This window comes from Lepidochelys kempii, chromosome 3 (genome assembly GCF_965140265.1).
Source record: "Lepidochelys kempii isolate rLepKem1 chromosome 3, rLepKem1.hap2, whole genome shotgun sequence".
Lineage (NCBI taxonomy): Eukaryota > Metazoa > Chordata > Testudines > Cheloniidae > Lepidochelys > Lepidochelys kempii.
The window spans coordinates 172,234,858-172,262,746 of NC_133258.1; the positions used below are offsets into that span (position 1 = coordinate 172,234,858).

Here is a 27,889-nt window from a genome sequence, read left to right on the forward strand (position 1 = left end):
GGGGGCCAGTGACCTTCAGAGAATGCAGCAAACATCTATTTTCCTGGGTATTTCTGGAGTGAGTGGGCTGAGGAATTGGGAAAGGTTAGATAAGGGAGGTTATTTGTTGTAGGCTGTTTTATTTGAGCAATTTATATTTTGTGATTGAGGATTAGATTAGCAGGGAAGTTGTATTTTGACATTTTATACCTATTTTTGTATCTTTTAATATTCGCAGAAGTGATAACAACTTCTAAGAAACATGAAGAAATAAACAAAAAATACAAAAACATCTGCTTTTTGATGAGGTTTACCAGACTGAGCTTTCTACATTTCTCAGAGTAGCAATAAAACATGTTTAGTAAACTTAGTATCAATTCAGAAGGCAGTTTCTCAGAAACTTTGCAACTGCTGCATGATTTGTTGAGCTTAGGCTACGTATGCCTTGTTTAACTACGTATGTATATTTTAATTTTTAATGCCGTTCACAGGGTTTATACTTCTGTTTGTTATGGAAGTTTACTTACTTGTGTTACAGAGTAAGGGTAATTCTGTGATTAAGCCACAGGACTAGAAATCAGTCAATAAGAACTGCTGGGTGCTCAGCACTTGAAAGTCAGGCCACTTATTGAGGTGCTTTTGTTATGGATTTAAGAATCTAACTTTAAACATCTATTTTTTAAATTGCGGCATTAGAGTCTAATGAGACTGTTTTTGGAATGAGGGAGGGGAGAAAGTTTGGATTAATTTGATTTGTCTGGGTGTGAATTTATAACACTAAAAATATAAGCCTAAAATATAATCGTGGTATTCAATGCAAAACTGAAATAGGCCTCTGTTGTGTGTCTGCGCATGAGAGAGAATGAGAATGTAATTAACATACTAAATGAAAAAAATGAATGGGGGTTTATTGGTGCTGGTAATAAGATATTGTAAGCCTAACCTCTCCTGTGATCTAGCCAAGTGTTTAAGTTAATTTAGACCTCCACTAAAGTATTTCTGTTAACACTTTCATCTTACCATTGGGAATTATTTATAAAAAATTTTTTCCACTGCTAGCATGACAAGGTGATCATTAACACAGAACAGATCATGCCAAGAGAACAAAATTAAAAACATGCAAAGGTGCCACTGCAGTGGTAGAGTAAGCAACTGCCATAAATAATTCTGGCCCTCAAAACAGTCTCAACATAGTCTTACTCTTCTAAGTATAACAACAATCAAAAACACTTTACAAAAACTCAAAAAACATCTTTAAAGTTAAGGTTCTAGTCTTTCCTTGCCAAAGATTTTTTACTTGATTTCCTTATACATGAGAAATCAATTTGCTCAACAAAGTCAGTTCTGGACTTTTCCTACAGTGAGAGCTCATTTGGAACTGATTACAGAAAAAAGTAGTTTAACACATTTCAGGGTTGGAAATAAGAACCCACTGTGTCCCATGACTGCTTTTAAAAAACTAATGAAAAATAACTAAAATTTGGTGGGAAATCTATGGTACAGGAAATTAATAATCCAATAAAAAACATTTTATTTTAGGTCGCCGCTTCGACTCTGGCCCACGTGATATTATCTCAGTTGATGGCTGTTTGGTAGTTTCAGTCTAGTTCTTAATGGACAAGTATCCACATCCTTCCCTTTCACACATACACAAACATCAGGAATGACATCTTGCTTGCAGTCACACTAGCGAGATCTAGGATTGAATGGACCAGCAGACTTTACTACCATCTCATTGTGGGTGAAAGGATCTTAAGGAATCACCTCAAGAAATCCACCTCTGTGCAGAGAGAGGACTACTACCACTTAGGCCTATGCATCACTTAAGTTGTGCATAGATTTTTTGCTGGCCCTCTGCACAGGGATGAATTTCACCCTTCTTGAGGTGGTTCCTTAAGGTTAAAGTGAACACGGAGAGAAAAGAGTGAGGAAACTGAACATAATATCTGCAGCATGTGTGTTGCAGAAAAACAGAACTTCAGGCTCCACAAGTGTCAATTATGCACTTTTCATGACTATTAAGTTCAATGAAAAAAATTATTTAACCCACTCCCTGTTTCCCACAACATTAAAAAAAATAAAAATCCAGCTCTTAAGAGAAGTTATTACATTTGTTTCCTCAAGTGTGTAGTAGGACATGAGTTTTTAAAATCAAATGTTTATTTAACCGAAGCATGAAAAATTTACAAATTAGAAACTATCACAGTACCAAGATCCATGAAAAGGTATATCTCTTCTATGGCTGTGAGATAGCAAAGGTGCAGAAATAATGAACAAGAAACTTGTAAAGTTTTGTGGGTTTCCCAGCCTGTCATTTGTTCTCAATTAGTATTCAAGCCTAACCATTTATAGAACATTTAGAGAGAGACACACACACAGAGTGTGTGTACTAGTACTCTTACAATCTTACATTATTTGGTGCAAAACTGGCAAATAAAGGCTTATTATACATCTAAGTGCGTAACATTTTAGGATAACTTGATTCTGAAAGACAACTGGGCCAGATTCTCCAGTCTGCTTCATCCACTTTGAAACACTTCGGCAGTGCAATGTGGGCAGGTTCTGACCCTTTAGAAATCTTATGGTAGGGATGTAAGTTAAAGTAGATAGAGCTCTGCTCTAATTTCTGTCAGGGCTGGGTAGCACAGGATTAGGGTTTTATAACCAGCTAGGTCCAAGCTCTGCTCTGACACTATGGAGAGTTGATCCCACTATAAACTAAGTCAAATGTTATGTTTTTACATTATGTAAACTGTTTTATGTGCCCTACAATATCCCTATTTGCAATTTTCCTCTCTTCTGGAAAAAGGGGTAAACAGTGAGGTGGAAAAGTTTGCAGATGATACAAAATGACTTAATATAGTTAAGTCCAAAGCAGACTGCGAAGAGTTACAAAGGGATCTCACAAAACTGGGTGACTGGGCAACAAAATGGCACATGAAATTCATATGTTTATAGATGCAAAATAATGCATATTGGAAAACATAATCTCAACTATACACTCAAAATGATGGGGTCTAAATTAGCTGTTACCACTCAAGAAATATATTGTAGTCATTGCAGATGTTTTCGGAGAACTATCCACTCAGGTGGACTGAGGCAAGGATTACATACTTCTGAACAGGAGGAAAAAAGAACTGGATTCTTTTGCTTCCTGGCTTCCCAGTAGATGGCACCACAATGCTAACCGTCCAGAATGCTTCTTACAGGAAAGGATAAAAGAGATGTACATACATTTCCCCTCTAGTTTCATGAACATACACTATTCTTCACTGCCTATTCTAAACGGCTGTGTAGTGTTCTAAACAGCTGTGTAGTATGCCAAAGCACTGCTAAACAGCTGCCACATTTCAGCCACTTTAGGAGGGAAATGTAGCAACTGTACTGAGGAAGGAGTGGGCTGAAGTGGCTGTGTTTATGGACAGTCCTTTATTCTGTAATTTTTCATTTATGCATATTGCACATACACTGGAGAATCTGAGTTTATATAGTAACCTGGTATGGTTTGCAAAGAGTTCTTTGATCAATGTGGATGATAAGATCTATATAAAAGTAAGACAATTACCACTGGCATTTGCTGCTCCTCTAAGCAATCAGGGGAAAAAATTAACATGAAAGAGTAACGAACTAAGATACAATTTCAATTCTTTATCAAACACAAAGTGCAACTGATTAATAAGCCAGAAAGGTGTCATCATGAAGACAAAGATTTTTTTTTACACTCTACTTTCAAAATGACAAGATATTTACTCAGGGCCATCCCTAACCATTTTGGTGTCCTACGCAGCCTCCCTGCTGGGGGGGAGGGGGGGGAAGGGGGAGGGGGAGGCGGGGGTGTGTGGCTCCAGGCCTCTGGGGGTGGGGGGGAAGGGAGGGCCTGGCCACAGGCCTCCGCGGGGGCCAGGAGCACGTTTGGGGGGCAATGGGGAAACTGCCCCCCATCATGAGCCGGCGGAGCGGAGCGGGCTGGGTCTGGGTCGTGCCACTTCCTGCCACCTGGTGAGTGCAGGGCAGGCCCGACCCCTGCTGCAGTCCTCAGGGGAAGGGCTGGAGTGGGGGTGGGGGTTGGGGCGGAGCAGGAGCTTTGGGGAAGGAGTGGAGTGGGGGTGGGGCAGGGGCAGGACGAGGTAGGGTGGAGCAGGGGCCGGGGCAGGGGCCGGAGCAGCACACAGCTGCGTAGGGCACTAGGAAGTTTGGTGCCCAACATTTCTTGGTGCACTATGCAGCTCCATATTTTGCGTATGGGTAAGGGTGGCTCTCCCTGCATCCACTGTACATGCGGTCAGAAATCCCTCATTCACAGATTGCACAAGAATGTTCGTCTTGACCTCCAGGAAGTGGTCATTCATTAACATTTTACCCAGGCACAGCGATTCTGAACTTCCTGGGCAACTTCCTGCAGCTATAGCTGCCTTGCTTTAATCTGGCTTTGTAAATAAAAGTGAGGTATTGGCAACAACTGAAAATAAAAACAAACAGCGTGAGCCACAAACTGCACATCTAATTATAAAAGAGGTTTTCTGAGCTGAAAACTTTAAAAGATGCACATATGTAGTTATTAAATATTAATCTGGTTCGATCCTCTCCTAACTTATGGAAAACATTTGTACGCTGCTCAGCAATGAGTTTTAGTCACTGTTTGACTATGGAAACAATCATATTACCACAAAAACAATGAGGAGTCCTTGTGGTACCTTCGAGACTACCAAATTACCACAGAAACCATAATTGGTAAAAGACTTTGCCAACTATTTACAAGTAATCCTGGATACTCTGAAGAATGGCTTTGATAAAAACAATACAAAATATTTTCTATAGCACATTAACAGCTACAAACCAAAACAGCGCATCACCAAAAATATTACGATAAAGACACAAAATATATCTATTAAGGCCAACTATGATACAAATGAAAGAAACGGGCCAAATGCCACCACTGAATTTCCCCAGTACATTTACATATTTAACACTTAAGCTTTCACCTCACAAATCTCTCTGGTACTTGGTCCCTGCTTAGACACTAGTACACTGGACCAAATGCCACCTAATGATGCCTTCCAGCCATGTTCAATCCTTCATAATTGCTACCATATGTCACTTTGCTGTCTGAAACAAACTTCTTAAGTGTAGGACCAACATCATCATCAGGTAAGCAAAATCTATTACAAATGTATTCCTTTGAATCCATGATGGGTTAAATCTGTCATTGGTCCTGCAATTTCTCCTTAAATTCCTAGTCTGCTCAAATACATAAACAAAAGCATTTACCATTACCAGCAGAAAAGGAAAATGAGTCATCACCTCAGTTTCATCTCTTCTTACACCTTGCAAATAGTATCTCTATGTATTTTAAAGATATTCACTCTAAACAGCAGTCTAAACTTTTTTTAAAATCGGAACATCATCCTCATTAACTGCAAACACCATTCTTTTCACTCTTCTACAAGCACAGGTGACATTAGTTCACCCTTTGTGATGTTACTAGCGAGCGTTCTTCCCTACTTCCACACTAAATATTCCCAGAATTCCTTACTGCATGCCCTTCTCCTTCATCAGGGAAATCTCTTTTCAAAGAGTTTTTTTTTATATATATATAGTATTCTTTTCAACAACAGTCCCAAAAACAATATTCAATCCTCTTTTGCCCTCTTGTCTTGTCTTTTCTTTTACTACTACAGTTTCAACAGTGGTGGGCACTTCAGGTAGAAAAATAGGCTCTCACTTCAGGCCCACTATTCTCTCAGGCTATGTCTACAGCCCTTTAGTGTAGCACTATGTCTGCAGTTGTAGCACTTTAGTGTAGACGCTCGCTATTGTGATACAAGGATTCTCCCATTGCTCTAGGTAATCCACCTCCCTGAAAGGGAGTAGCTAGGTCAGCAGGAGAATTCTTCTGTCAATCTAACCTGACTACACCTGGGGTTAGGGCATCATAGCTACAATGTACATTTTCAGTGTAGACCAGTCCTCAATCTGCTGTTGTTTCTCTGCAGGGAATCTCTTTTCTACTACACTCTTAGGCATCACTAAAAATACCCATGCAGGTCTTTGACCCTTATTTTCCCTTATCTTCAACCTGTGTTATCTAAAGTACCCAAGAGAGATTTTAACACCTCAGTGTGTCTCTAAATATGCAAGTCCTGCACCAACATGAAAGAATTGCCTAACAAATTCTGCTGTTGAGTAACTCGCTCCTACTTGGCCAGCATTTCCCATCAACGTTATTTGCATCACTGGGGGAGTTGCAAGAGATCATATATTTCTTAGTCACTATGGCATCCACAGGGATAGTAGTGAAGATGAGTTAACTTTGGATATATGCTTTATTTACTTTGCAACTGTGGTAATGAAAATATTGGGAAGCACTTTGAAATATCTAGCTCTGTATGCAGACGTCTGGTAAAGTATTGATATTTTATTCATAGAGCTACAAAATCTAGATATTGTTTTCTATTTCCTCATTTAGGCTGGGTTTTTTGGTCCAGTTTATCTTAAAACAAATTACATAAAATGATGGTGCCCCCATAACTTCCCTTAGGAGGGAAGAGATCTCTCTTTTTGGTATCTTCTGGTATTTATAGAGTCAGACTATTATGTCCCTTATTCCTGCTTCTCTTCTAAGATAACAATCTCTGGCTCAGTGTCCTCATATAAGGCATGAAGGCAGGGACACGTTATATTAGAACAATGGATCCTCAATTTTGATTGCAGTCTTTAGGTGCTACTGTAATGTATTATTATTATTGTTTATCAACAACAACAGTAGTCTGAATTTAAGTGCAATGTAGAAGATATATCCTGGTGGGAAACTACAAATAATTCATACTGGCATGTGAGTAACAGTATTTTAAAAGGCAGAGACAGAACCACTGGAAAAATGGTATTTGAAACAGTGGTGGACCAAAAGGTAGTTGTGTTGCAGGCTCAGCTGGAATAAGTCTTGTCTGCTTCACTAACAACTAGAGCTGATTAGATTTCAGGCACTTGTCTTGAAATTCTTCATGGATCAGCAGTACAGGACAGCTGGGTTGGAAGTTTTGCAATCACACCAGCTACTCCTGATTTGCTGACATCACCTGTGGTGGTGGTGATGAATGCCAGGTCCATTGTGTAACATCAACATCACACAGACTCCGTTATCTATTATCTCTCTTTGAAGTGATTTACTAGGTCCCTTCAGGGGTGTGTGAGTGTGAAAAACTTTGGCAAAGATTTACATTAGTTAAGGGAAAGTTTTCACAGGAAGGTGAGTGCACATGTACATTTCAGCACGTTTTTTTCTTTCCTCTTCTCTTTCTATGTTAGTATAGTTTCATCCCGATTCTCTCTCCACTTTCCCCCATTCCTTACCTCCACTACAAGATCTAGCACAAACACACACAGCTACACCTTCCTGACTCCAATCTCTTCTACCATCTCTTTAACAGGGTGTACTGGTAATACGGATGAAAGTTACTTCCCCTCTTCTATGTTAAACAGCACTCTGGCAATCCTTATGTCTTGAAGTCACCAGGGCCTGATGAAATACATCCTAGAATCCGTAAGGAGCTGACTGAGGACATATCTGAGCCATTAGCAATTATCTTCAAAAAGTCATGGAAGACGGGAGAAATTCCAGAAGACTGAAAAAGGGCAAATATAGTAATGCCAATCTATCGAAAGGGAAATAAGGACAACCCAGAGAATTACAGACCAGTCAGCTTAACTTCTGCACTCAGAAAGATAATGGAGCAAATAATTAAGCAGTCAATTTGCAAACACCTAGAAGATAATAAGGTGGTAAATAACAGTAAGCATGGATTGGTCAAGAACAAATTGTGTCAAAATAACCTAATAGCTGTCTTTGATAGGGTAACAAGCCTAGTGGATAGGGAGAAGCAGTAGATGTGGTATATCTTGACTTTTGTTAGGCTTTTGAAACTGTCTTGCATGACCTTGTCATAAACAAACTAGGGAAATACAACTTAGGGTATGTCTTCACTACCAACGTTAAAGCACTGCGGTGGCACCAGCGCTGGGAGAGAGTCCTCCCACCACAGTAAAAAACCCACCCCCATGAGGTGAGTAACTACCGGCACTGGGAGCATGGCTCCCAGCACTGGTGCACTTTGTCCTTGTTGAATTTCATCTTATTTTCTTCAGACCATTTCTTCAGTTTCTTCAGATCATTTTGAATTTTAATCCTATCCTCCAAAGCACTTGCAACCATTCCCAGCTTGGTATTGTCTGCAAACTTTGTACGTGTACTCTCTCTGTCATTATCCATATCATGGATGAAAGAAAAGGAGGACTTGTGGCACCTTAGAGACTAACCAATTTATTTGAGCATAAGCTTTCGTGAGCTACAGCTCACTTCATCGGATGCATACCGTGGAAACGCTCAGGGGTATGTTTTTTCACATCCCTGAGCGATGCAGGTTTCAGTGCTGTAAAGTGGCAGTGTAGACAAGACCCTCGAAGGAGTGACTAAAAGGTGGGTGCATGACTGGTTGGAAAACCGGTCACAGGGAGTAGTTATCAGTGATGCACAATCAAGCTGGAGGGGCATATTAAGTAGGGTCCCACAGGATCAGTTCTGGGTCCAGTTCTCTTTAATATCTTCATCCATGATATGGATAATGACAGAGAGAGTACACGTACAAAGTTTGCAGACAATACCAAGCTGGGAATGGTTGCAAGTGCTTTGGAGGATAGGATTAAAATTCAAAATGATCTGAACAAACTGAAGAAATGGTCTGAAGAAAATAAGATGAAATTCAACAAGGACAAATGCAAAGTACTCCACTTAGAAGGAACAAGCAGTTGCGCACATACAAAATGGGAAATGACTAGGAAGGAGTACCGCAGAAAGGGATCTGGGGTCATAGTGAATCACAGGCTAAATATGAGTCAATAGTGTAACACTGTTGCAAAAAAAGCAAACATCATTCTGGGATGTACTAGCAGGAGTGTTGTAAGCAAGACACAAGAAGTAATTCTTCCACTCTACTCTGTGCTGATAAGGCCTCAACTGGAGTATTGTGTCCAGTTCTGGGTGCCACATTTCAGGAAAGATGTGAACAAACTGGAGAAAGTCCAGAGAAGAGGAACAAAAATGATTAAAGGTCTAGAAAACATGACCTATGAGGGAAGATTGAAAAATTTGGGTTTGTTTAGTCTGATAAAGAGAAGACAGGGAGGGAACATTATAACAGTTTTCAAGTACATAAAAAGTTACAAGGAGGAGGGAGAAAAATGATTCTGAGGATAGGAGAAGCAATGGGCTTAAATTGCCGCAAGGGTAGTTTAGGTTGGACATTAGGAAAAACTTCCTGTCAGGGTGGTTAAGCACTGGAATAAACAGCCCAGGGAGGTTGTGGTATCTCCATCACTAGAGATTTTTAAGAGTAGGTTAGACAAACACCTGTCAGGGATGGTCTATACTTAGTCCTGCCATGAGTTCAGGGCATGTGAAGGATGACCTCTTTAGGTTCCTTCCAGTCCTACGATTCTATGATCCAAACAATGAAATCAGCAATACTGCAGTGGCCCTAAAAAATCTCGTTTTCTTCTTGCTTGCTTTTAGATCAAGCTATAGTTTTATTTTTTAATTTCCATTCCAGCTTCATCACCTATGAAAAACAAAATCATTGTATTTTTAAGAGAACAGCACATTGTGGAACTTTTTTGGGGGACGGGGGAGAGTGGGGGCAGACAGGGAAGGTGATTCACAGGTAGAAAGGTTTCATAAAAACAGTTTGATTCTGTCAAGAAATTGAGATTTCCCACACATACATTTTCTGTAAATCTGCTGAAAATTATTTTCACTCATTTTTTTTTCAGTAGCACACTTTTTTTTTACACTATATCCCCCCCTCAGTTTACATTTTTAATCACTATATACCAAGTAAGGGTTACTCAAAGGCTGATAACCTGTAGGCAAACTTTTAGTCTGATGCAGTAAAATAGGACTGAGATATTACAAGCCAGGACTAATCACATTACAAAACAAGGCTGATAGTGTTACTGATATTTAGGGTGACCATACATCCCGTTTTGGCCAGAACAGTCCCTTTTTTAAGCCCCATCCTGGCTGTCCCAACTTCTTTGGCAAAACTGGGCATTCTCCCATTTGCTCTTGCCAACTGATCATCAAGCTAAAGTGGGGTGCGACCCCTAATGGGGCATGGAGGAATATGCTGGGTGGGGGGAGCAGCAACGCCAGCCCTGTGCGGGAGGGAGGGCTCTGGAGAGTGGCTTCGGCCAGGCTGGCCCCATGTGGGCAGGCGGCAGGGGGCCTTCAGCGGCCCAGTGTAGGCGGGCAGCAGGGGGCTTGGGTAGGCTCCACATGTGGAGGAGGGAGAAGGGCTTTGGGCTGGCCCCTGTGGTGTCCTGTTTTTCCTTTGGGAAATTATGGTCATAGTACTAAAAGAAGAAAAGGAGTACTTGTGGCACCTTAGAGACTAACAAATTTATCTGAGCCTAAGCTTTCGTGAGCTACAGCTCACTTCATCGGATGTATGCATGCATCCGATGAAGTGAGCTGTAGCTCACGAAAGCTTAGGCTCAAATAAATTTGTTAGTCTCTAAGGTGCCACAAGTACTCCTTTTCTTTTTGCGAATACAGACTAACACGGCTGCTACTCTGAAACTGGTCACATTACTGATACTGTATTGAGCGCCCTAATGATCTTCAGTGATACATCCTGGGATAACAGCATCCAAATCTGCTCTCTAGTATGGTGATTTCTGTTCCTCAGTGGACACTGTCAGGCAAGTGAGTAGACCTTCAGTGGAACTCAATCAGCAAGGCTGGGGGTGCTTCATTCCTCCAGGCCAGCTCCACAGTGAAGCAACCAGTCTCATTTCCCTCTTACTCTCTCTGAATGTGAGTTTTCTGATGAAGGCATGAGAGGGGAAAAATAGAGATGGACTGACAGCTTCAGAATAGCCTGATACAATGTGAATTCAATGAAAAAACAACAAAAAGTCTAACACTGTCAGTAAATTTAACTAATTTGAAATAATTATTTTGCCCTAGGTGAAAAGTAAAACAATGTAGCCCAACCCTAATTGTTACTGAGACTACAAATGCTGCAGTATTGCAATTGGTTTGACAGGTTTAAGCAAGAGACAGCAAGAATGCAGTGATGCATACAAGACGTTCATTCACACGCTGAACTGTGAATCCTGTGTCTTTCCTCATACAAACTTTAGATGAAGTCTTAGAGCTCTGCCCTCTAAGTTAAAACAAAACTTCCTTTACAATTTGGGGGAATGGGGTGGAGAATTCCTCCTTGGCTCATCCCCTGCCTTTAACAACTACTGCCACCAGTCCTCTGTTAATAAGAGGTGCCCCCAGATTTCCCTCAACTCTTACATACTGGCTCCTGGAAATGATAAGCAACACTTACATAGTACATTACATTGTCAAAGTGAAGCACAAACATTAGCCACAGTGGTTAATCTTCAGCCCCTGGGGAGTCTATTATTCTATGTTCTCACTATGAGAGAGAGCAAAAACAACACTTTGTATACGTGTGTGTGTGTAAAATGGTAAGAGAACATTGTATTGTCTCTCTCACCATATAGTCTCCCATACTCTGCACTTTAGTAGTGACAGTGAAACTAACATCCCAATAGCTGAAGAGTCTGTGTTTGTACTTCAAAGGTTGGGATATTAGTCATTTGCACTGTGTGACCGCTTTTCCTAGATGACACAGAGACATAGCAGGGGGCAGCACTGAAATCAGGAGAGGTAGCTTTGAATTGCCCTGTGTTCAAATAAGGACTTCTGGCACATTCATGTTATTTGTTGATACTTTCTTATTGGTAAAAAATTGGAATGTAAATTCAGATTAGGATTGTCCTAATTCAGCTGTCTTTCAGTATTTGATTAATGTAATATATCCAAGGAGGCTGTTCATGCAGGATAGCTGTTCCTGAAGGTTCATATAAGGTTCAAACTGGTCCTGTTTTCCCTACCAAAGAGTACAGTAGTGGGGAGTGTGTGTCTCTGTATAGAATCAGAATTGTAGGATTTAAGGGGACCTCAAGAGGTCAACTAGTCCAGTCCCCTGCATTCATGGTAGGACTAAGTATTATCTAGACCATCCCTGACTGGTGTTTGTCTAACCTGCTCTTAAAAGATCTCCAGTGACAGAGATTCCACAACTTCCCTAGGCAATTTATTCCATTGTTTACCACCCTGACAGTTAGGAAGTTTTTCCTAATGTCCAACCTAAACCAGCTGTGTTGCAATTTAAGACCTTCTTCTCCTATCCTCAGAGATTAAGAAGAATATTTTTTCTCCCTCCTCCTTGTAATAACTTTTTATGTACTTGAAAACTCTTACATTATCCCCTCTCCATCTTCTCTTTCCCAGACTAAACAAACTCAAATTTTTCAATCTTCCCTCATAGGTCTTGTTTTCTAGACCTTTAATCATTTTTGTTCCTCTTCTCTGGACTTTCTCCAGTTGTTCACATCTTTCCTGAAATGTGGCACCCAGAACTGGACACAATACTCCAGTTGAGGCCTTATTAGCACAGAGTAGAGTGGAAGAATTACTCCTTGGGTCTTGCTTACAACATTCCTGCTAATACATCCCAGAATGATGTTTGCTTTTTTTGCAACAGTGTTACATTGTTGACTCATATTTAGCTTGTGATCCACTCTGACCCCCCAGATCCCTTTTTGCAGCACTCCTTACTAGACAGTCATTTCCCATTTTGTATGTGTTCCTTCCTAAGTGGAGTACTTTGCATTTGTCCTTATTGAATTTCATCCTATTTACTTTAGACCATTTCTCCAGTTTATCCAGATCATTTTGATTTTTAATCCTCTCCTACAAAGCACTTGCAACCCCTCCCAGCTTGGTATCGTCCGCAAACTTTATACGTGTACTCTCTCCGTCATTATCCAAATCACTGATGAAGATATTGAACAGAACTGGCCCCACAACTGATCCTTGCAGGACCCCACTCAATATGCCCTTCCAGCTTGACGGTGAACCACTGATAACTATTCTCTGGGAACAGCTTTCCAACCATTATGCAACCACCTTATAGTAGCTCCATCCAGGTTGTATGTATCAAGATAGATCTAGTCTTAACTTTGACTCTGCTTCTACCAGATGAGATATTTGAAATTTGAGTCTACATATTAATAGCAAATTATGAGTTTGGTTGTTTGGTGCACTTTCCTATACTTTCTGCCACATTAGTGATGTCTGTGTTACACATGTGGCAAGTGTGAGCTGGTGTGAGACCATATGTATCTCTTTTGGGTTGTGCAGTATGTTTGTAGAATAATGAGATCAGAAGTAAATGATCCTTCTGTACATTTTAGTCTGGTTTTATGCCCAATAACAACTACAACCATACACGGTTCTTTGACATATTACATGACCTCCTTGAAGAACAAATGCATTATAATTTAGTACTATACACTAGTGTTTTTCAACTTTCTTTCATTTGCGGACCTCTAAAAAATTTCAAATGGAGGTACGGACCCCTTTGGAAATTCAGCCTATGCTCCGCGGACCACTACCATAGAAGTTTTAGACTGAAAACTGCCTAAACAGAATTCAACTATGAATGTTCCACGTGCTTGGCATGGCATTTGACTCAACATGAAAAAGGGTGCTTAGGTGTGGGCTTCTAAGGTAATGACAAAAAGAAAAGGAGGACTTGTGGCACCTTAGAGACTAACCAATTTATTAGAGCATAAGCTTTCATGAGCTACAGCTCACTTCCTCAGATGAGGAAGTGAGCTGTAGCTCACGAAAGCTTATGCTCTAATAAATTGGTTAGTCTCTAAGGTGCCACAAGTCCTCCTTTTCTTTTTGCGAATACAGACTAACACGGCTGTTACTCTGAAACCTAAGGTAATGACAACACTTCCGGGTTTTACCTGTAGGTGGGATATTCACATACTTTTGATTGATCAGAAAAACAGAATGCCTTTTCTGGGATCTGAAACTTTATTTTCATTGTCACCTTTCATAGATCCCTTAGACATAGTCTGCAGATCCTGATGGGTTCGTGGATCACAGGTTGAAAATCACTGCGATACTCCATGGTTTTTGATAATTGCAGTGCTCAGCTCCATCTGCTGGCTAATCCATGCAGCTGCATGTCAGAGTTAGTTTTAGATGGCAGTGGCAGAAATAGAGACAAATTAATAAGAATAATATAAAGCAGTTACCAACATGACAATGGTGTGTAAATAAAACTTTTGTCCCTCTTGTAGATTGGAAGGAAAAGTGCACAGAAGAGCATCTTTTCTGAGAGAGACGGTGCTAAACCAAAAAACACATTTCTTGTTTATACACTAGTGTTACTTTCCAATACTGTCAGTAGACTGAAGTTCATTTTATATATATTTTAATTTATTTTGAAAAGCTGGATTTAATTTTGTTGCAAAAATTGATTCAGATGCGGATGGCTGCTGCCATTTTTCTGAGAAAGTCGTGACACATGGAAACCAAACTGTCTAATTAGGAGCAAGATTGATTATTGTTTTGTTTGCCTAGAATGGAAGCTTGTCAGGTAGTTAAGTCTTACTAATGACCTCCACATTACAAACCCAGTCAATGACTAAAGTTATTGGATGTATACTGACTTTGTTATTGCTTCCTCATGCACTGAGGTGTAAACTTCTGTGGGATTGTTTTATTGCTGTTAGTGTGAGGGAGGGCACAAGTAGTATTGTTTTCAGTGTAAATGTATAGTAGTTTCTTTTAAACCTAATTAAGTTGGTGACCCATGGCTGTGTACTGTCGAGACCCATTCACAGCCCTATTGCTTATCCCAGAGTTTACTCCTTAAGAGAAAGATGATTTAAATGAAGGAACAGGGACCTTCCTTCCTATATTCATGGTCATTTTCCTGAATATCCTGAGATATTCAGGTAATTCAATGCTGGAATGAAAGCTGCATCGATTACTGTTTCATTTTCAGTTTAGCTTTGTTGTTTACAAAGGAAGAAATGTCTTGAGTGAGGCTGTGGGCTTGTTGAGATTAGAAACATTTCACCTGTTTAAATAAATCATTTTATAATAGTTCTGGTTAAATGTTTGAAAACCTCTAACGTAGATGCCCTTAAATGGGTTAGCCCTAATACTGATAAACTTAAGACCCATTTAAGTGTATCTATATTAGGAGCTAGAACCAGATTAACTAGACTGGTTTAACATTGGTTTAGTTAAATTGTTGTAGACTGGGGGGTTAGAACTGTAAAGGGGGATAAATTTTTTAGATGGGCCTATGTAATTTAGCACCCTAAATCCCTTTTTCAAAAGTAGTATATGTATGTAGGAGCCTAAGTCTCATTGAAAATCAATGGGATTTTTAGGCTCCTAAGTGCCTAAATCACTTTTGAAAACAGGACCAGGGCTCCTAATATAAGAAGAAAAATATAAGATTTTCCACTGAATGCATCTGATGAAGTGAGCTGTAGCTCACGAAAGCTTATGCTCAAATAAATTTGTTAGTCTCTAAGGTGCCACGAGTACTCCTTTTCCTTTTATAATCACTCACGTTAACCAGTGTTCTTGGAGAAGAAGAAAAATTACAAGGTTTAACAATAAGCTTTAAAAGCTTTCATTGTAGGACCTTAAAATCACAAAATGTATGAAAACAGAATGCTTGCCACCCATTTCTCATTCTGATCTATACAGAAATTAAACTTCCATGGTCAATTACTTTCATTTCCATAGTAAGATATGATGCCAAAGAAACAGGATTAGTCAAAATAGTGTAAGAGATACCACCCAAGTCCTATGGAATAAAATTCAAGCTTAGTTAAATCTAATAATAGTCTTTGAGCTTTTTTTGTAAACTAATAAACATAGTACAGATGAGCAAACTGAGGCAGAGAGAACATAAGGGATCTGTGAGGATTTGGGGAATCTATGTACAATATATGAATTCTGGTTGCTATTATGAAGTAATTGTAGTGTTGTGGAATGCCTCCATATGTATATCTACCATGGTCAGGTAAGACCTAGCACATACCCAGCCCTAGGGACAGTGGCGAGTACTTAACTTTAGTGATTGTGCTTTAGTGACCAGACAATAGACATGCTAAGAAGGTTTGCTGGACCTGAGAGAAGATAGTTTCTACTAGTATGCAGGCGAAGGGGAAGCGAAGAGAGTGGAAAGTTAGGAGCAGCAAGATGAAGGGACAGAGGCAACAAAGGAGGAGTTTTAAAAGGAATCACAGAAAGAAGGCTCAGACATACACCTAGGAAGCATGGGGCAGAAGAGACGAAGGGGATGGATGGATGGCCCCATATGACTCTGACCCCAGCCCAACAAATGCTTTTGGATTAGTGAGGAAACTTCTGGGAGAAGGTATGTTGAAGCTACGGGGGAGTCTGAGCAGTCAGCACTGGTCTGGGGGCTGGGCAGGGGGCCGCATGGTCACAGCTTTCAGGAGAAGGTGCCAGACCAAAGATTCACACTCTAAAAATGTGTTGAGAGGCCCTAACACAGCAGCAATGGCTAGGCTCCAATCAGACTCTGTGTGCTTAAAACACCAGGGGTTCAGCAGCTGGTTCCCTTCACAGCAGTCTGGGAAGTGGTCACAAGGGGGCTCTTCCCAAGGTCCCACCAATCAATCAGTAGCTAACTGCTTGTCTACACTGGCACTTTACGGCACAGCAACTTTCTCACTCAGGGTGGAGGTGTTTTTTTTTTCAAGAGTGCTGGGAGAGCATTGTTTCCCAGTCCCCTGCCACCTCATGTTAAAAGTATTTCTGCTGTACTGCCCTGGGGTCTAAGTAGCCTCTTCCATTCCTTATCTCCAGTTATGATTTAATATAAATGGATCAGGATTTCCAAAATTACTACTTATACCAGAGCCAGTCTGACTCATTACAGGAAGAACCATCTCTAAGTACTGTAGCAGTCCTTCCTAAATAACCACATAACTATATTCACATTATACCAAGAAACGTAAAAAATAAAAAATGTGGGGGTTAAACCTCCATAATTGACCATTTTCTTCTACAGTATGCAATGTCACACTGTTACAAGAGATGTGAGAGTCACTTTACACTGCCCTTTGTGCTGAAAAGAGAAATATTTTCTTCTCTCAAGTACCCAGTAATGTCCAAGTCAACAGAAAAGTTACCAAACTGTACCTGTTTTGTTAGAGATGTTGCTTTGGGACTGGGCCACCCTGATGACATCAGCAGCTGTATCCCTTACTATCAGCTCTTCACTCTGCAAGAGCAGAACTACGCATTTCCACATGGCAAGTGTGCTGGAGAGACCTGAACATTTACAAAGAGGCAAGGCGTTTAGAATTTTGCTTCTTACAGATAAATCAGAACAGTTACAGAAATATTTATGTTCACATCTAAAAATGACAAAATTTAGTGAAACACACACAAAAAGGAGAGGAGAAGGGGAGAAAAGAGGAGGACTTGTGGCAATTGTAGTCAAAATGCTGTTTGCTCTATAATGCTGAAGTCTGAACAGCCAACCTATTTTTCCCACCTTTTCTTCTCTTTTATCTCCCCTTGATAGTTGGCCCTGTCTGGTCCCAGGAGTAGGTAGCTGGGGAGAGGGAGCATCAAACCAGTGCTGGGATACTCAGAGTGTTGGGTAACAACTAATGCTCTGAAATTTCTGCAGTTCCTGTGAGTGTGGAATTCTTGCTGGGCATTAGTAGAGTGCTGCTAATGTGCGGGTGAGGATCCAGCAGGTCCTTGAAGTAATTTCTTTTGGCTGGAGGCTCTGTCTGGAGGTGTCTGGGGAACAGCAATATGTTGGTGCGACCCTAAGGGGCTGTATTAAGAAAGCTTGCTTGATAGTACTGCTCTCTGGAGCACCTCAGCTGAATTTTTTGCTCAGGTTGTGAATATAATTGATAAAGAGAATATACTGGGACTTCTCTTGAAAAAGTGACTAGCTGCTGACCACGCCATATCACAGATTACACTGTGGAGATTGGGGGGCAATGCAGTGGTTGCCTAGGTTTATTTTCTGCCACATTGATGTAGGGGAAAGAACTTTTCTGTCAGGTTCTCCCTCAGAGTTTTGTATGATGGAGGCTTAGGTGGAAAGTTAAACCCATGTTATTGCTTGCGCATAGTGGGAGATTCTTCGGTCTTGTGTACCCAGTAGGGTTGCCAACCCTCCGGGTCTCGCTGGGAGTCTCTTGGAATTGGGTTCTATCTCCTGGAGGCTACTGAAGCCAAACGGGGAAATCTTAGGCTGCTAAAAGTCAGGTGGCGCAGCGGGGTTAAGGCAGGCTCCCTGCCTGCCCTGGCCCCGCGCCGCTCCTGGAAGTAGCCGGCACGTCCCTGCGGCCCCTGAGGAAAGCGGGGGAGCTCCATACGCTGCCTCTGCCCTGAGCGCCGACTCTGCAGCTTCCATTGGCCGGGAACTGCGGCCAATGGGAGCTGCGGGGGCAGTGCCTGAAGGCAGGGGCAGCCCACACAGCATCCTGGTCCCTCCCACAGGGGCCACAGCAACATGCTGGCTGTTTACAGGAGTGGCTCAGCGCCAGGACAGACAGGGAATCTGCCTTAGCCCCACTGCGCCGCCAACTGGGAGCCGCCCAAGGTAAGTGCCACCGGGCTGGAGCCTGCACCCCAACCCCTGCCCTCTCCCACACTCTGAACCTCTCGGCTCCAGCCCAGAGCCCGCACCCCCTGCCCCAGTCTGATGAAAGTGAGTGAGGGTGGGGGAGAATGAGCGATGGAGGGAGGGGGGAATGGAGTGAGCAGACTGGGCCTTAGTGAAGGGGCAGGGCCTCGGGGGAAGGGGTGGGGCAGGGCAAGGGTGTTTGGGTTTGTGTCATTAGACAGTTGGCAACCCTAGTACCCAGGGAAACTGGCTATCATACTGTAGCAGAATAATTATTCGACTATAGCTATTTCAGTATAGCTTCCCTCGCATACACACACATGGACACACTATTTCAGAATTAACTACTCCACTTTAAAAACTCTAGAATCAGGGTACTTTTATTCTGGAATAGTTTCCACACAAGGGGGGTTACACCAGAACAGCTATAGCAGAATAATTATTCAGCTATAACTATGCCAGCCAATTTCTCTGTGTAAACAAGTTCTTACTGTGTCCCCAAAAGAAATATGGCAAAACCAAAAATGGTCTCTTTGGAAAGGCTTCTTTTCTTGACTCCTCAGGCAACACTAAGCAAAGGTAGAGAGGAGAGTCCAGATCATTCCCCTGAGTAATACGATCCTTTTCCCTCTAAGAAACATTTTCTTTTTGTATTTATTTCTCTGATTGCCTGAAGCTGTTTAGTATTAGAAGTTTTTTTTAAAAAAAAGGCTATCTTAAAACATCAGCCATTGAACAAACTGATAGTAGAATCAGGTATAAATTGCCAACCTCTCTTACCCAGGTTTAGCACAAGCACAGCTCCACAATCTTCCAGAGTCAGGTTTCAGAGTAGTAGCCATGTTAGTCTGTATCCGCAGAAAGAAAAGGAGTACTTGTGGCACCTTAGAGACTAACAAATTTATTTGAGCATAAGCTTCCGTGAGCTGCAGCTCACTTCATTGGAGCTGTAGCTCACAAAAGCTCATGCTCAAATAAATTTGTTAGTCTCTAAGGTGCCACAAGTACTCCTAATCTTCAAGAGTGTGGCTCCCGATTTACACCTGTGTAACTGACAGCAGAATCAGGCCCTTTACTTGGTATCATCTTTCTGTGTGATACATTTAGTGTTTGTGAAAGATGCCAGACTGCCAGCTCTCTAGAAAACATGCAGGATGAACAGTCCCTCTTCCTGTCTTAACTCAGGCCTGCTTGCGCCCTCTTCTTGGGAAGAAATGCTAGGTCAGACTGCCTACTCTTCAGGCCTTGGCCTTGTTGATAAGACTATCAACCAGGGTGCCAATTAATGCCAATTTTGTTTTCAAAGTGGGACACATGTCTGCCAGAAAAGGACTAGAATTACTGACTCATTTCACATTGCCACTTAACAGACACCCGGTAGGAAAATTTTAATCACTGCTAACAGTAGCCCAGTTCATACCAGTGACAGAGATGAAAACTTCAATATTCCCATACCAGTCATTCAAACACCCCAGTCTCCCTCATTTTATATTAATGATAACATCCGTCTTATTACTGGCTCTAACTTTGGTTCTAGGAGTCAAGATTTCCAAATGTGATAATCTCAGGCAAAATACATAAATGCTGCATCTACCTGGTACCAAAGGATTAGCATAGATTTAGCCTAGCTAAATGGTATCAATACCATTTAACCGACTCGTTTCCAAACAAACAGTTTATTGTCTCATTTTTAGCTCTTCTGACATCTCAGAAGACAAGATATGTCCATTTTATATATTAAGCAAAAATATGCTAATTTCTCTTCCCACTTTCTTTCAAAATTAATTTACCTTGAAAGTCTATGAGTCAATGCTAAATTGGCATTACATCAAAGCTCAGCTTTCAAAGGCTCTGTATATGTTATCAAACATATGGAATACATATACTCTACATATGTTCTTAATGGGTTGCGTAAGTTTGTTTATTATCTGATCAAACCCCACCATCCAGCACTCACATCATTTTATTATGTTGTATATTCTGTTAAACAATTCAACAGCCAGAGTCTAAAAGTTTCCAGTTAGGCCAAGGTAAGAGAGGACATACTACAACTAGCTAGGATGCCCACACGCTTCATGTTGGGGGTCCAAGCTGATTGTTTGAGAAGGTCAGGATGGAATTTCTTTCCCCCACCTCCTATGTACGTAACTGCACAGATGGCTGGACACATTATGGAAATTTCTCACTTTCATCTGAACCACAAGCTACTGGTCACAGATGGAGGCAGCATACCAGAGTAGCTGGACCCGCGTTCTGCACCAGGATGGTAACGCCTATGTCTGTATAGGTAAGTTAAATAGTGAGATAAATAGTAGTATAAGTAACTTAAATGCTGAGGGACAGGAAGGTGGAGCTGTACCAGGAAAAACAACTAAAAGAGGGCTTTAAGAAGTTGTACAGTAAAGTAGGGGCTAGAGGGACAAAGAGTTAAAAAACAGGTGTCAAGACGCTGGCTGGCTCACAGAAGTGGCAATGGGACATAGAGTGTCAACTAAGAATCACTTATTCAAATCCATTTCAGCAGCAAGTGAAAATAGCTACCATCTGAAGGCTGCTTTGTGACTTGAGTAAAAGGAGTTGATGGTATTAGTCCAGTTCTAAGGACACCTGTGTTCATAGCACACAAAACTCACTGCCACTACAGTTGGCAGCACTGCTGGAAATCGAAGTAGAAAGGCCAAAGAAAGTCTGGGCATGGAGATCAGATTCACCTCTCACCCATCTCACTTTGGCTTGTTTGTGAGAGAAAATTGGCAATGCCACCATTTATGCTGTGCCTGTTTTGTGTATCACTAAAGAATATTGATTTCCAGGACTGTCAGTGTGGCACCGTTTTTTTTTTTTTTTTTTTTTTGCACTATCTTCACTCCCTCCCAACCATTTATTTATTTAAAGAACTTTGAAGCCAAGCCAGACCAATACAATCTTCACGGCATATCCCCGCCATCCTGTCATAGACACAAGATCAGGGACGACAGCTTTTAGATGACAGACTAATGTGCAATGGATAAACATTATCTATTTTATATATCCTTCACTAGAGCTGGGCAAAAAAATTTGGATGAATAGTTTATTTACAGAAATACGCAGTTTTGGGTCAACCAAAACGATTTGTAAATTCACCAAATATTATTGTCCCACATTTTTTTGGGGAGGCGGGGCTATATTCACGAGGGGACTTCGGAGCCATTCACAAAACAGCCTCTGCCTTATAGCATTGTGATTCTAGCACTCACTGGAGATGTGCGAGATCCAGCTGCTAGGCGGAGGTGTGGCCAGGCAGCTCTGCGCACTGCCTCTGCCCAGAGCGCTGGCTTTGCAGTTCCCATTGGCCCGGAACCACAGCCAGCAGGAGCTGAGGGGGTGGTGCCTGCAGGCGGAAGCAGCACGCAGAGCTCCCTGGCCATGCCTCCGCCTAGCAGCTGAGCGAGGGGGATGTCGCTGCTTCCGGGGAGCCTCCCAGATAAGCACCACCGAGAGCCCGCCTCACCCCGTCCCGTGCCCCAACCCCCTGCCTCCTTCCACACACAAACTCTGCTGTCGGGGGGTGGGGGTCCAAGACTGCCCCAGCAGCGGCCAGTGCACCAGGCACAGGGGCTGCCTGAGCTGTCCCTGAGCCAGGTGCACCGGCCGCTGTGGAAGTCACAAAGGTCACAGAAAGTCACGGAATCTGTGACAAACTCACAGCCTTAGCTATGGGTTATTGTGGGGTAGAGCTCTCTCAATCTCTTCCATTGAAGCTGTTCCACTTTCCATGATAAATATTCAGGTACTGGAGCAGGGACTGGAACCTGGATGTCCCCTCTCCCAGGTAAACACCCTAATCAACTTGCTAGAGAGTCATTCTCACTCTCTTCTCTCTTTCTACATGGTAACAACAGTATTTTATAGGAGGAACCAAATATGGGACACTTTGGCCTGTTTGTGAGAGAAAATTGGCAATGCCACCATTTATGCTGTGCCTGTTTTGTGTATCACTAAAGAATATTGATTTCCAGGACTGTCAGTGTGGCACTGTTTTTTTGTTGTTTTTTTTTGCACTATCTTCACTCCCTCCCAACCATTTATGGGAACCAAATATGGGACAAAAGCAAAAATGTTTTCAGAGATGTTCATGCATGAATTTGTGGGCTCAAAACTTTTTCAGTTTCGTTAATACAACCAGATAAATAAAGTAGCAAAGGAATGTCTGACTTGCAAGCTTCTCCATGCTCACAGATTCCTAGAGTGAAATCCCGATCCAATGAAGTCAATGGAAATCTTACCATTGACTTTAGTGGGGCTAGGATTCCACCCATAGATTTTGAGGTCAGAAGGAATTTCCTGATTAACACAGACCATAGAACTTCATCTAGTAATTCCTGCTTTGAATACAATAACCTGTGGTTGAACTAGAACGTATTTTTCAAAAAGACATCCAATCTTGATTTCAAAATTTCAAGTAATGGAAAATTCACATCTCTTTGTCAGGTGTGCCGATGGTTAATTGAATTTTCACAGTTTCAACTTTCAGCCATTGGATCTTGTTATGTCTTTTTCTGCTACACTAAGGAGCCCACTAGTAAATTATTGTTCCACATTAATTCAGTAAACCGAAACATGCAATCAGCTGTTCCAATATTGAAAGGGTCAATTTAAAGTTTTAAGTCTTTCATAATAACTGACTTTTATGATTAAAACATATTCAATATATAAAATATCATGTGCTTTTGAGTTTCACTTATTCCAGTCTCTGAAGTGTTCCATGAGAATATTGGTGCTTAATCTTAGAAATTTACTCACCAAGGATAAGTTTCTGATTGGTCAGGAAAAGTGGTGTAATATTTCTGAGGACTTCTGCAGCTGCCAATCGTATATCTGTTTGTTGCTCATCTCCACAACAAGAAGTTACTAACTGAACCCACTGTCTCATTTCGGATTCCATAAACTGAAAGCACAGAAATGCATCTGAGTATTCTATAGTACAATTTAGAGCGGATTCTGAATCACACTAAACTACAAACTATTAAATTAACTCTTTTCTAAAGCAGGGGCAGAAGTCCTCCCTGCCAATAATGAGCCACAGAATGCAAATCAAATAAAAAGAAATACTTAAATAGGTGGAAATCACGCGTCATGCTTTAGTAATGAACATAAAATACTCCATATATAGGTAACCGTCTTAAGACTCCATGATTTACACTGATTATCATAGCAACTCTTGTTAGCATTGCTATAGGTTGGGTTGTGCCAACAGTTCCACTATAAACTTCTTTTTTCAAGGTTCATCATGAATTTCATTGTAACAAGATATTCCAGATTTAAACTTGGCAAACAACTTATCTCCTGTGAAATGAGGTTTACACAATTATTTTATACTTCAAAATCTGAAAAATGTACATTCTGTCATTTTTTAAGCTAAGAGGATGCAAAAAATAAGAAGTAATTGTTTCAATTCTTCTACTTTTTTTTTTTTTTTTTTAAAGTGAGACACTGCAGGCCATTAGCACATAGTCTCAACTTCTACTGCTGGGTATTCTGGTATATTTTTTAAAAAATTTCCATTTAGAAAAGCAATTCCTGTACATGGAACATTTTTACAATGAAAAAATGGTGGTATTTCAATACGTTTTAAAAATAACCCAAAATCTATATCTATCTATTTATCTGCACATATATATGCACACGCATGGACATCTGACAGACATTAATATCTCCAGTAACATTGTTCTGTATATATTAATGGGTATATTAATGGATTTGCAAATTACCAATTCAAAATGGAAGTAAATCTTCTGGGCTAATAATCTGTATTTATATAGTCTACAGCTTACAAATTTATAATATTTATAAGGGCAGATAACATTATGAGGACTTATTACCTCTCTTTAGTATTTTAAACACTAATATTAAAAGGCAATTAAGTCTGCATCTCTGTACATAGCTTCACCTGCTGTTCCTACAATGTGACTCAAGGTCTCAGGGCATAGAGCAGGTGATATTGCATATGCTGGGGATGGGAAGGGCAACAGTCAAAGCTTTGCATTTCCTTTTTTTCCTAACTTTGAGTCTCAATATTCATTTCGCAGAAATACAACACACTTCGAGCTACGTGGGTGATTACTGGATTCAATATGCAGGTTAATTATTTTTTTCTCTCCAAGGCACAGCGACTATTAATGAAGACAATAAAATTGAGCATAAAAGGAGAAATCAGAAGTCAGATGCTCTTAAAAGATGTGTTTTATGTACTCAAATTTAGCTTACTGAGAGACTGAAATATTAAAATGATGCTGATATGGCTTCCAGTTCATAATGTGGAAGTGTACAGAGGGAGAGACACAGTAACGTAAGAAAGAGCAACAGGCAGTTAAACTAAAAGGGCATTAAAGGGATTTCTGTCGAAGGAAAACCATTCATCCCTTCTATCACAATAAAACAAACAAACAAGACATTAAAAAGCAATATGCTTGGGACTGAGAAACAAATCTCCTTACCTCTTGGCAACTCTGCACAAGATGGGTGACCAACTTTGAGGCTAATTTGAGAGCTACGCTTTGAATTTTAATGCTGTAAAAATAAGGTAAAGAACACATCATAAAAATACAGTGCATTTTGCCATAGCCTCACATCTAAGAACACTTGGTAATCATCACTGGCAGCAAATATTAAAATACCTTTTCACTTGCTGAATCCATTAGACGCTGTTAGCTGCAGCCAGCTTGAAACCCAACCCAGTCTAATCTGTTATGAATGTTCAGCACCTGAACACACATCCAGATGAGAAATAACATTTGTTTTTTCGGTTTAGTCATGAGGATTTGTGTTTCATGAATATAAACTTGCCTGTATCACGATACATCAAGTATTCATCATGTTCAAACAGATTTTTTAAAAGGTTAGATTACAAACTGAGCACACAATGGTCTTTACACAGTTCTCAATTTTTGTTGCGTTTAAAGTTAGTATGCAAATGGATATAAACTGTTCTTTCAACTTCCCGAGTACTGATTTTCTTCCTATCTGGCCACTTCCTTTAGAGTATACATAACACATACATATGCAGATCCCAAGTCAATATACAAAGACAGTAGTATTCTTTCATGCTCTTTCAAGTGATAAATGAAGCACAGACCTTTTAAAGTTTTGTCTACACCAGCAGTTTTCTTGAATGTATCACTGTTCTTCCACCAGTGCTAGAAATGGTGGAAGTGCTGATGTAGGTCAACTGCCTGAATTTTAACCACAAAGTCCTCTAATACAGTCAGATGGCACCATAGATGAAATGCTGGCAGTGAGTCTTGACAATTGCTTTCACTGTTGATTGCACTGGTAGAGTTGCAACAGTGAGAGCAGAATGATGGAAATTTAAGGTAAAACAAGTATGTGTAGGCATAAATGGAGTTTACTTACCTGTAACTAGGAGTTCTGTGAGATGTGTCGTCCCTATCTGTATTCCACATATGGGTTCACATGCGCGCCATGCGCCCAAGTCCGGAAGTTCTAATAAGCAGTGTCCGTTGGCCCACACATGCACAGTAGATATCCTTGTCCAGACTGAGGGCATAAGACGCAGTGTGGGCCGATGCCTCTCCAATTCCTCTTCTGACCAAGAATCCAACAGGATCCAAAGCAGAAGGGATGGAGGGCAGATAGCGGAATACTAATAGGGACCACGCATCTCAAAGAACTTCCGGTTACAAGTAAGTAATCTCCATTTCTTCTTCAAGTGCGGTCCCTATGTGTATTCCACATGTGGGTGATTGACAAACAGTGCTCAGACTGGAGTGAGAGTGGGAAGAAGCTGGCAGCAAAGATGCTTGCAGTACTGCAGTTCCCACTGCTGCAGCCTGGAGCACCATCCACACGTTCCCTAGACATTACAGGCTAGTTCAGGCCTCTGCCATGGATATTGCTTGACCTCATGATCTTTCTGCTATGGCAAGAAAAAGTCTTGGTGATTTTCTGATAGGTTTAGTCCTTTGCAGATAGAATGCCGGGGCACATCTGAGACCGAGGAAAAGAAGTTTTTTCTCTTTAGCAAAAGTGTGAGGTTTTCGATAAGGGACAGATAAGTGGATATTCTGGTTGACATGGAATTCAGAAATAACCTTGGGGAGGAATTTAGGATGGAGATGAAGGGATACTCTTTTTAGATGGTTTGTCTCAGGGAAAAGGTCTGCCACGAGAGCTCCCAATTCACTCATCCCTCCTGGCTGAAGTGACAGCAACTAAAAATTGTTGTATTATGCAGTGTGTTGTGGACCTGTCAGTCCCAGCATACTAGAGAGACAAGGTGAGGTGAGGTAATATCTTTTACTGGACCAACTTCTGTTGGTGAGAGAGAGACAAGCATTAAGCCACACAGAGCTCTTTTTCAGGTCTGGGAAAGGTACTCCCAGCATCTGACCTATTAGTACTCATCCTCAAAGAAAACTTGCACAACACTTTCAAAAGACAAACTTGGGAACTTACATTCATTACTCTGCTAGACACTAAAATCATTAATTGAACAGAGACATTGGATGTATGGCTTATTACAACAATCTTTAACCCACTAACCCCCTCTTTTTGTCCAAGGGCCACAGAGGTGTTAATGGGCCACTCTGCCTTGAATGTTCCCTTACAATATGTGCTAATACTTCTGCTAAACAATCTGCCCCACCTTACATTTTGCTGTGATGCTGGGAGTACCTTTCCCAGACCTGAAGAAGAGCTCTGTATGGCTCCAAAGCTTGTCCCTCTCACCAACAGAAGTTGGTCTAATAAAAGATATTACCTCACTCACCTTGTCTCTCTAGCAACTAAAAATACAATTTTCATGGCCAGGTGAGACATGAAACATGTCACCCAGGGTTCAAACAGTAGTCTGATGAGTTCTGACAGGAAAAGATTAAGGTCCCATTGAAATGTAGGTTTGACCACTGGTGGAATGGTCCTGATAAGGCCCCTCATGAATCTTACTGTACCTGGGTGGTGAAAACAGAATGTCTTCTGGCACTAATTGCTGCAAGATGGACTTGCAGTTCACTGATGGAAAGGCCTGAGTTTTTTGAGACAGCAGATAACCTAAAACAACCGGAGTATGTGCAGCACCTGGAGAAGGTTGATTATGCTGCACCCAGGAAGAGAAACATCTCCATTTAGCTAGGTAGCAGGTCCTAGTTGAATATTTCCTACTTTGTGTAAGGATAGCCTGAATAGGTGCCGAACAGGAGTGTTCTATTTCTGACGCCCATCCACACAACAGGCTATGAGATGCAGGGAATCCAAACTGGGGTGTCTGATTCTGCCCCCACTTCTGAGTTAGGAGGTCCAGGTAGGGGCAGATCCTGCTTGGGGGAGGGGAG

General features: G+C 41.1%; 1 protein-coding gene across 4 annotated transcripts in view; it reads right to left on the minus strand.

The window, feature by feature from the left end:
- Positions 1–27,889, minus strand: part of THADA (THADA armadillo repeat containing) — a 288,553-nt gene that overhangs the window by 19,726 nt on the left and 240,938 nt on the right. For all 4 annotated transcript variants that reach the window (XM_073339065.1, XM_073339064.1, XM_073339066.1 and 1 more), the window contains 3 exons: positions 25,037–25,109; positions 23,343–23,487; positions 17,108–17,239 (listed from right to left, as the gene is read on the minus strand). In XM_073339065.1, the coding sequence (XP_073195166.1) occupies positions 17,108–17,239; positions 23,343–23,487; positions 25,037–25,109 (350 nt within the window). The remainder of the gene's footprint in view (positions 1–17,107; positions 17,240–23,342; positions 23,488–25,036; positions 25,110–27,889) is intronic.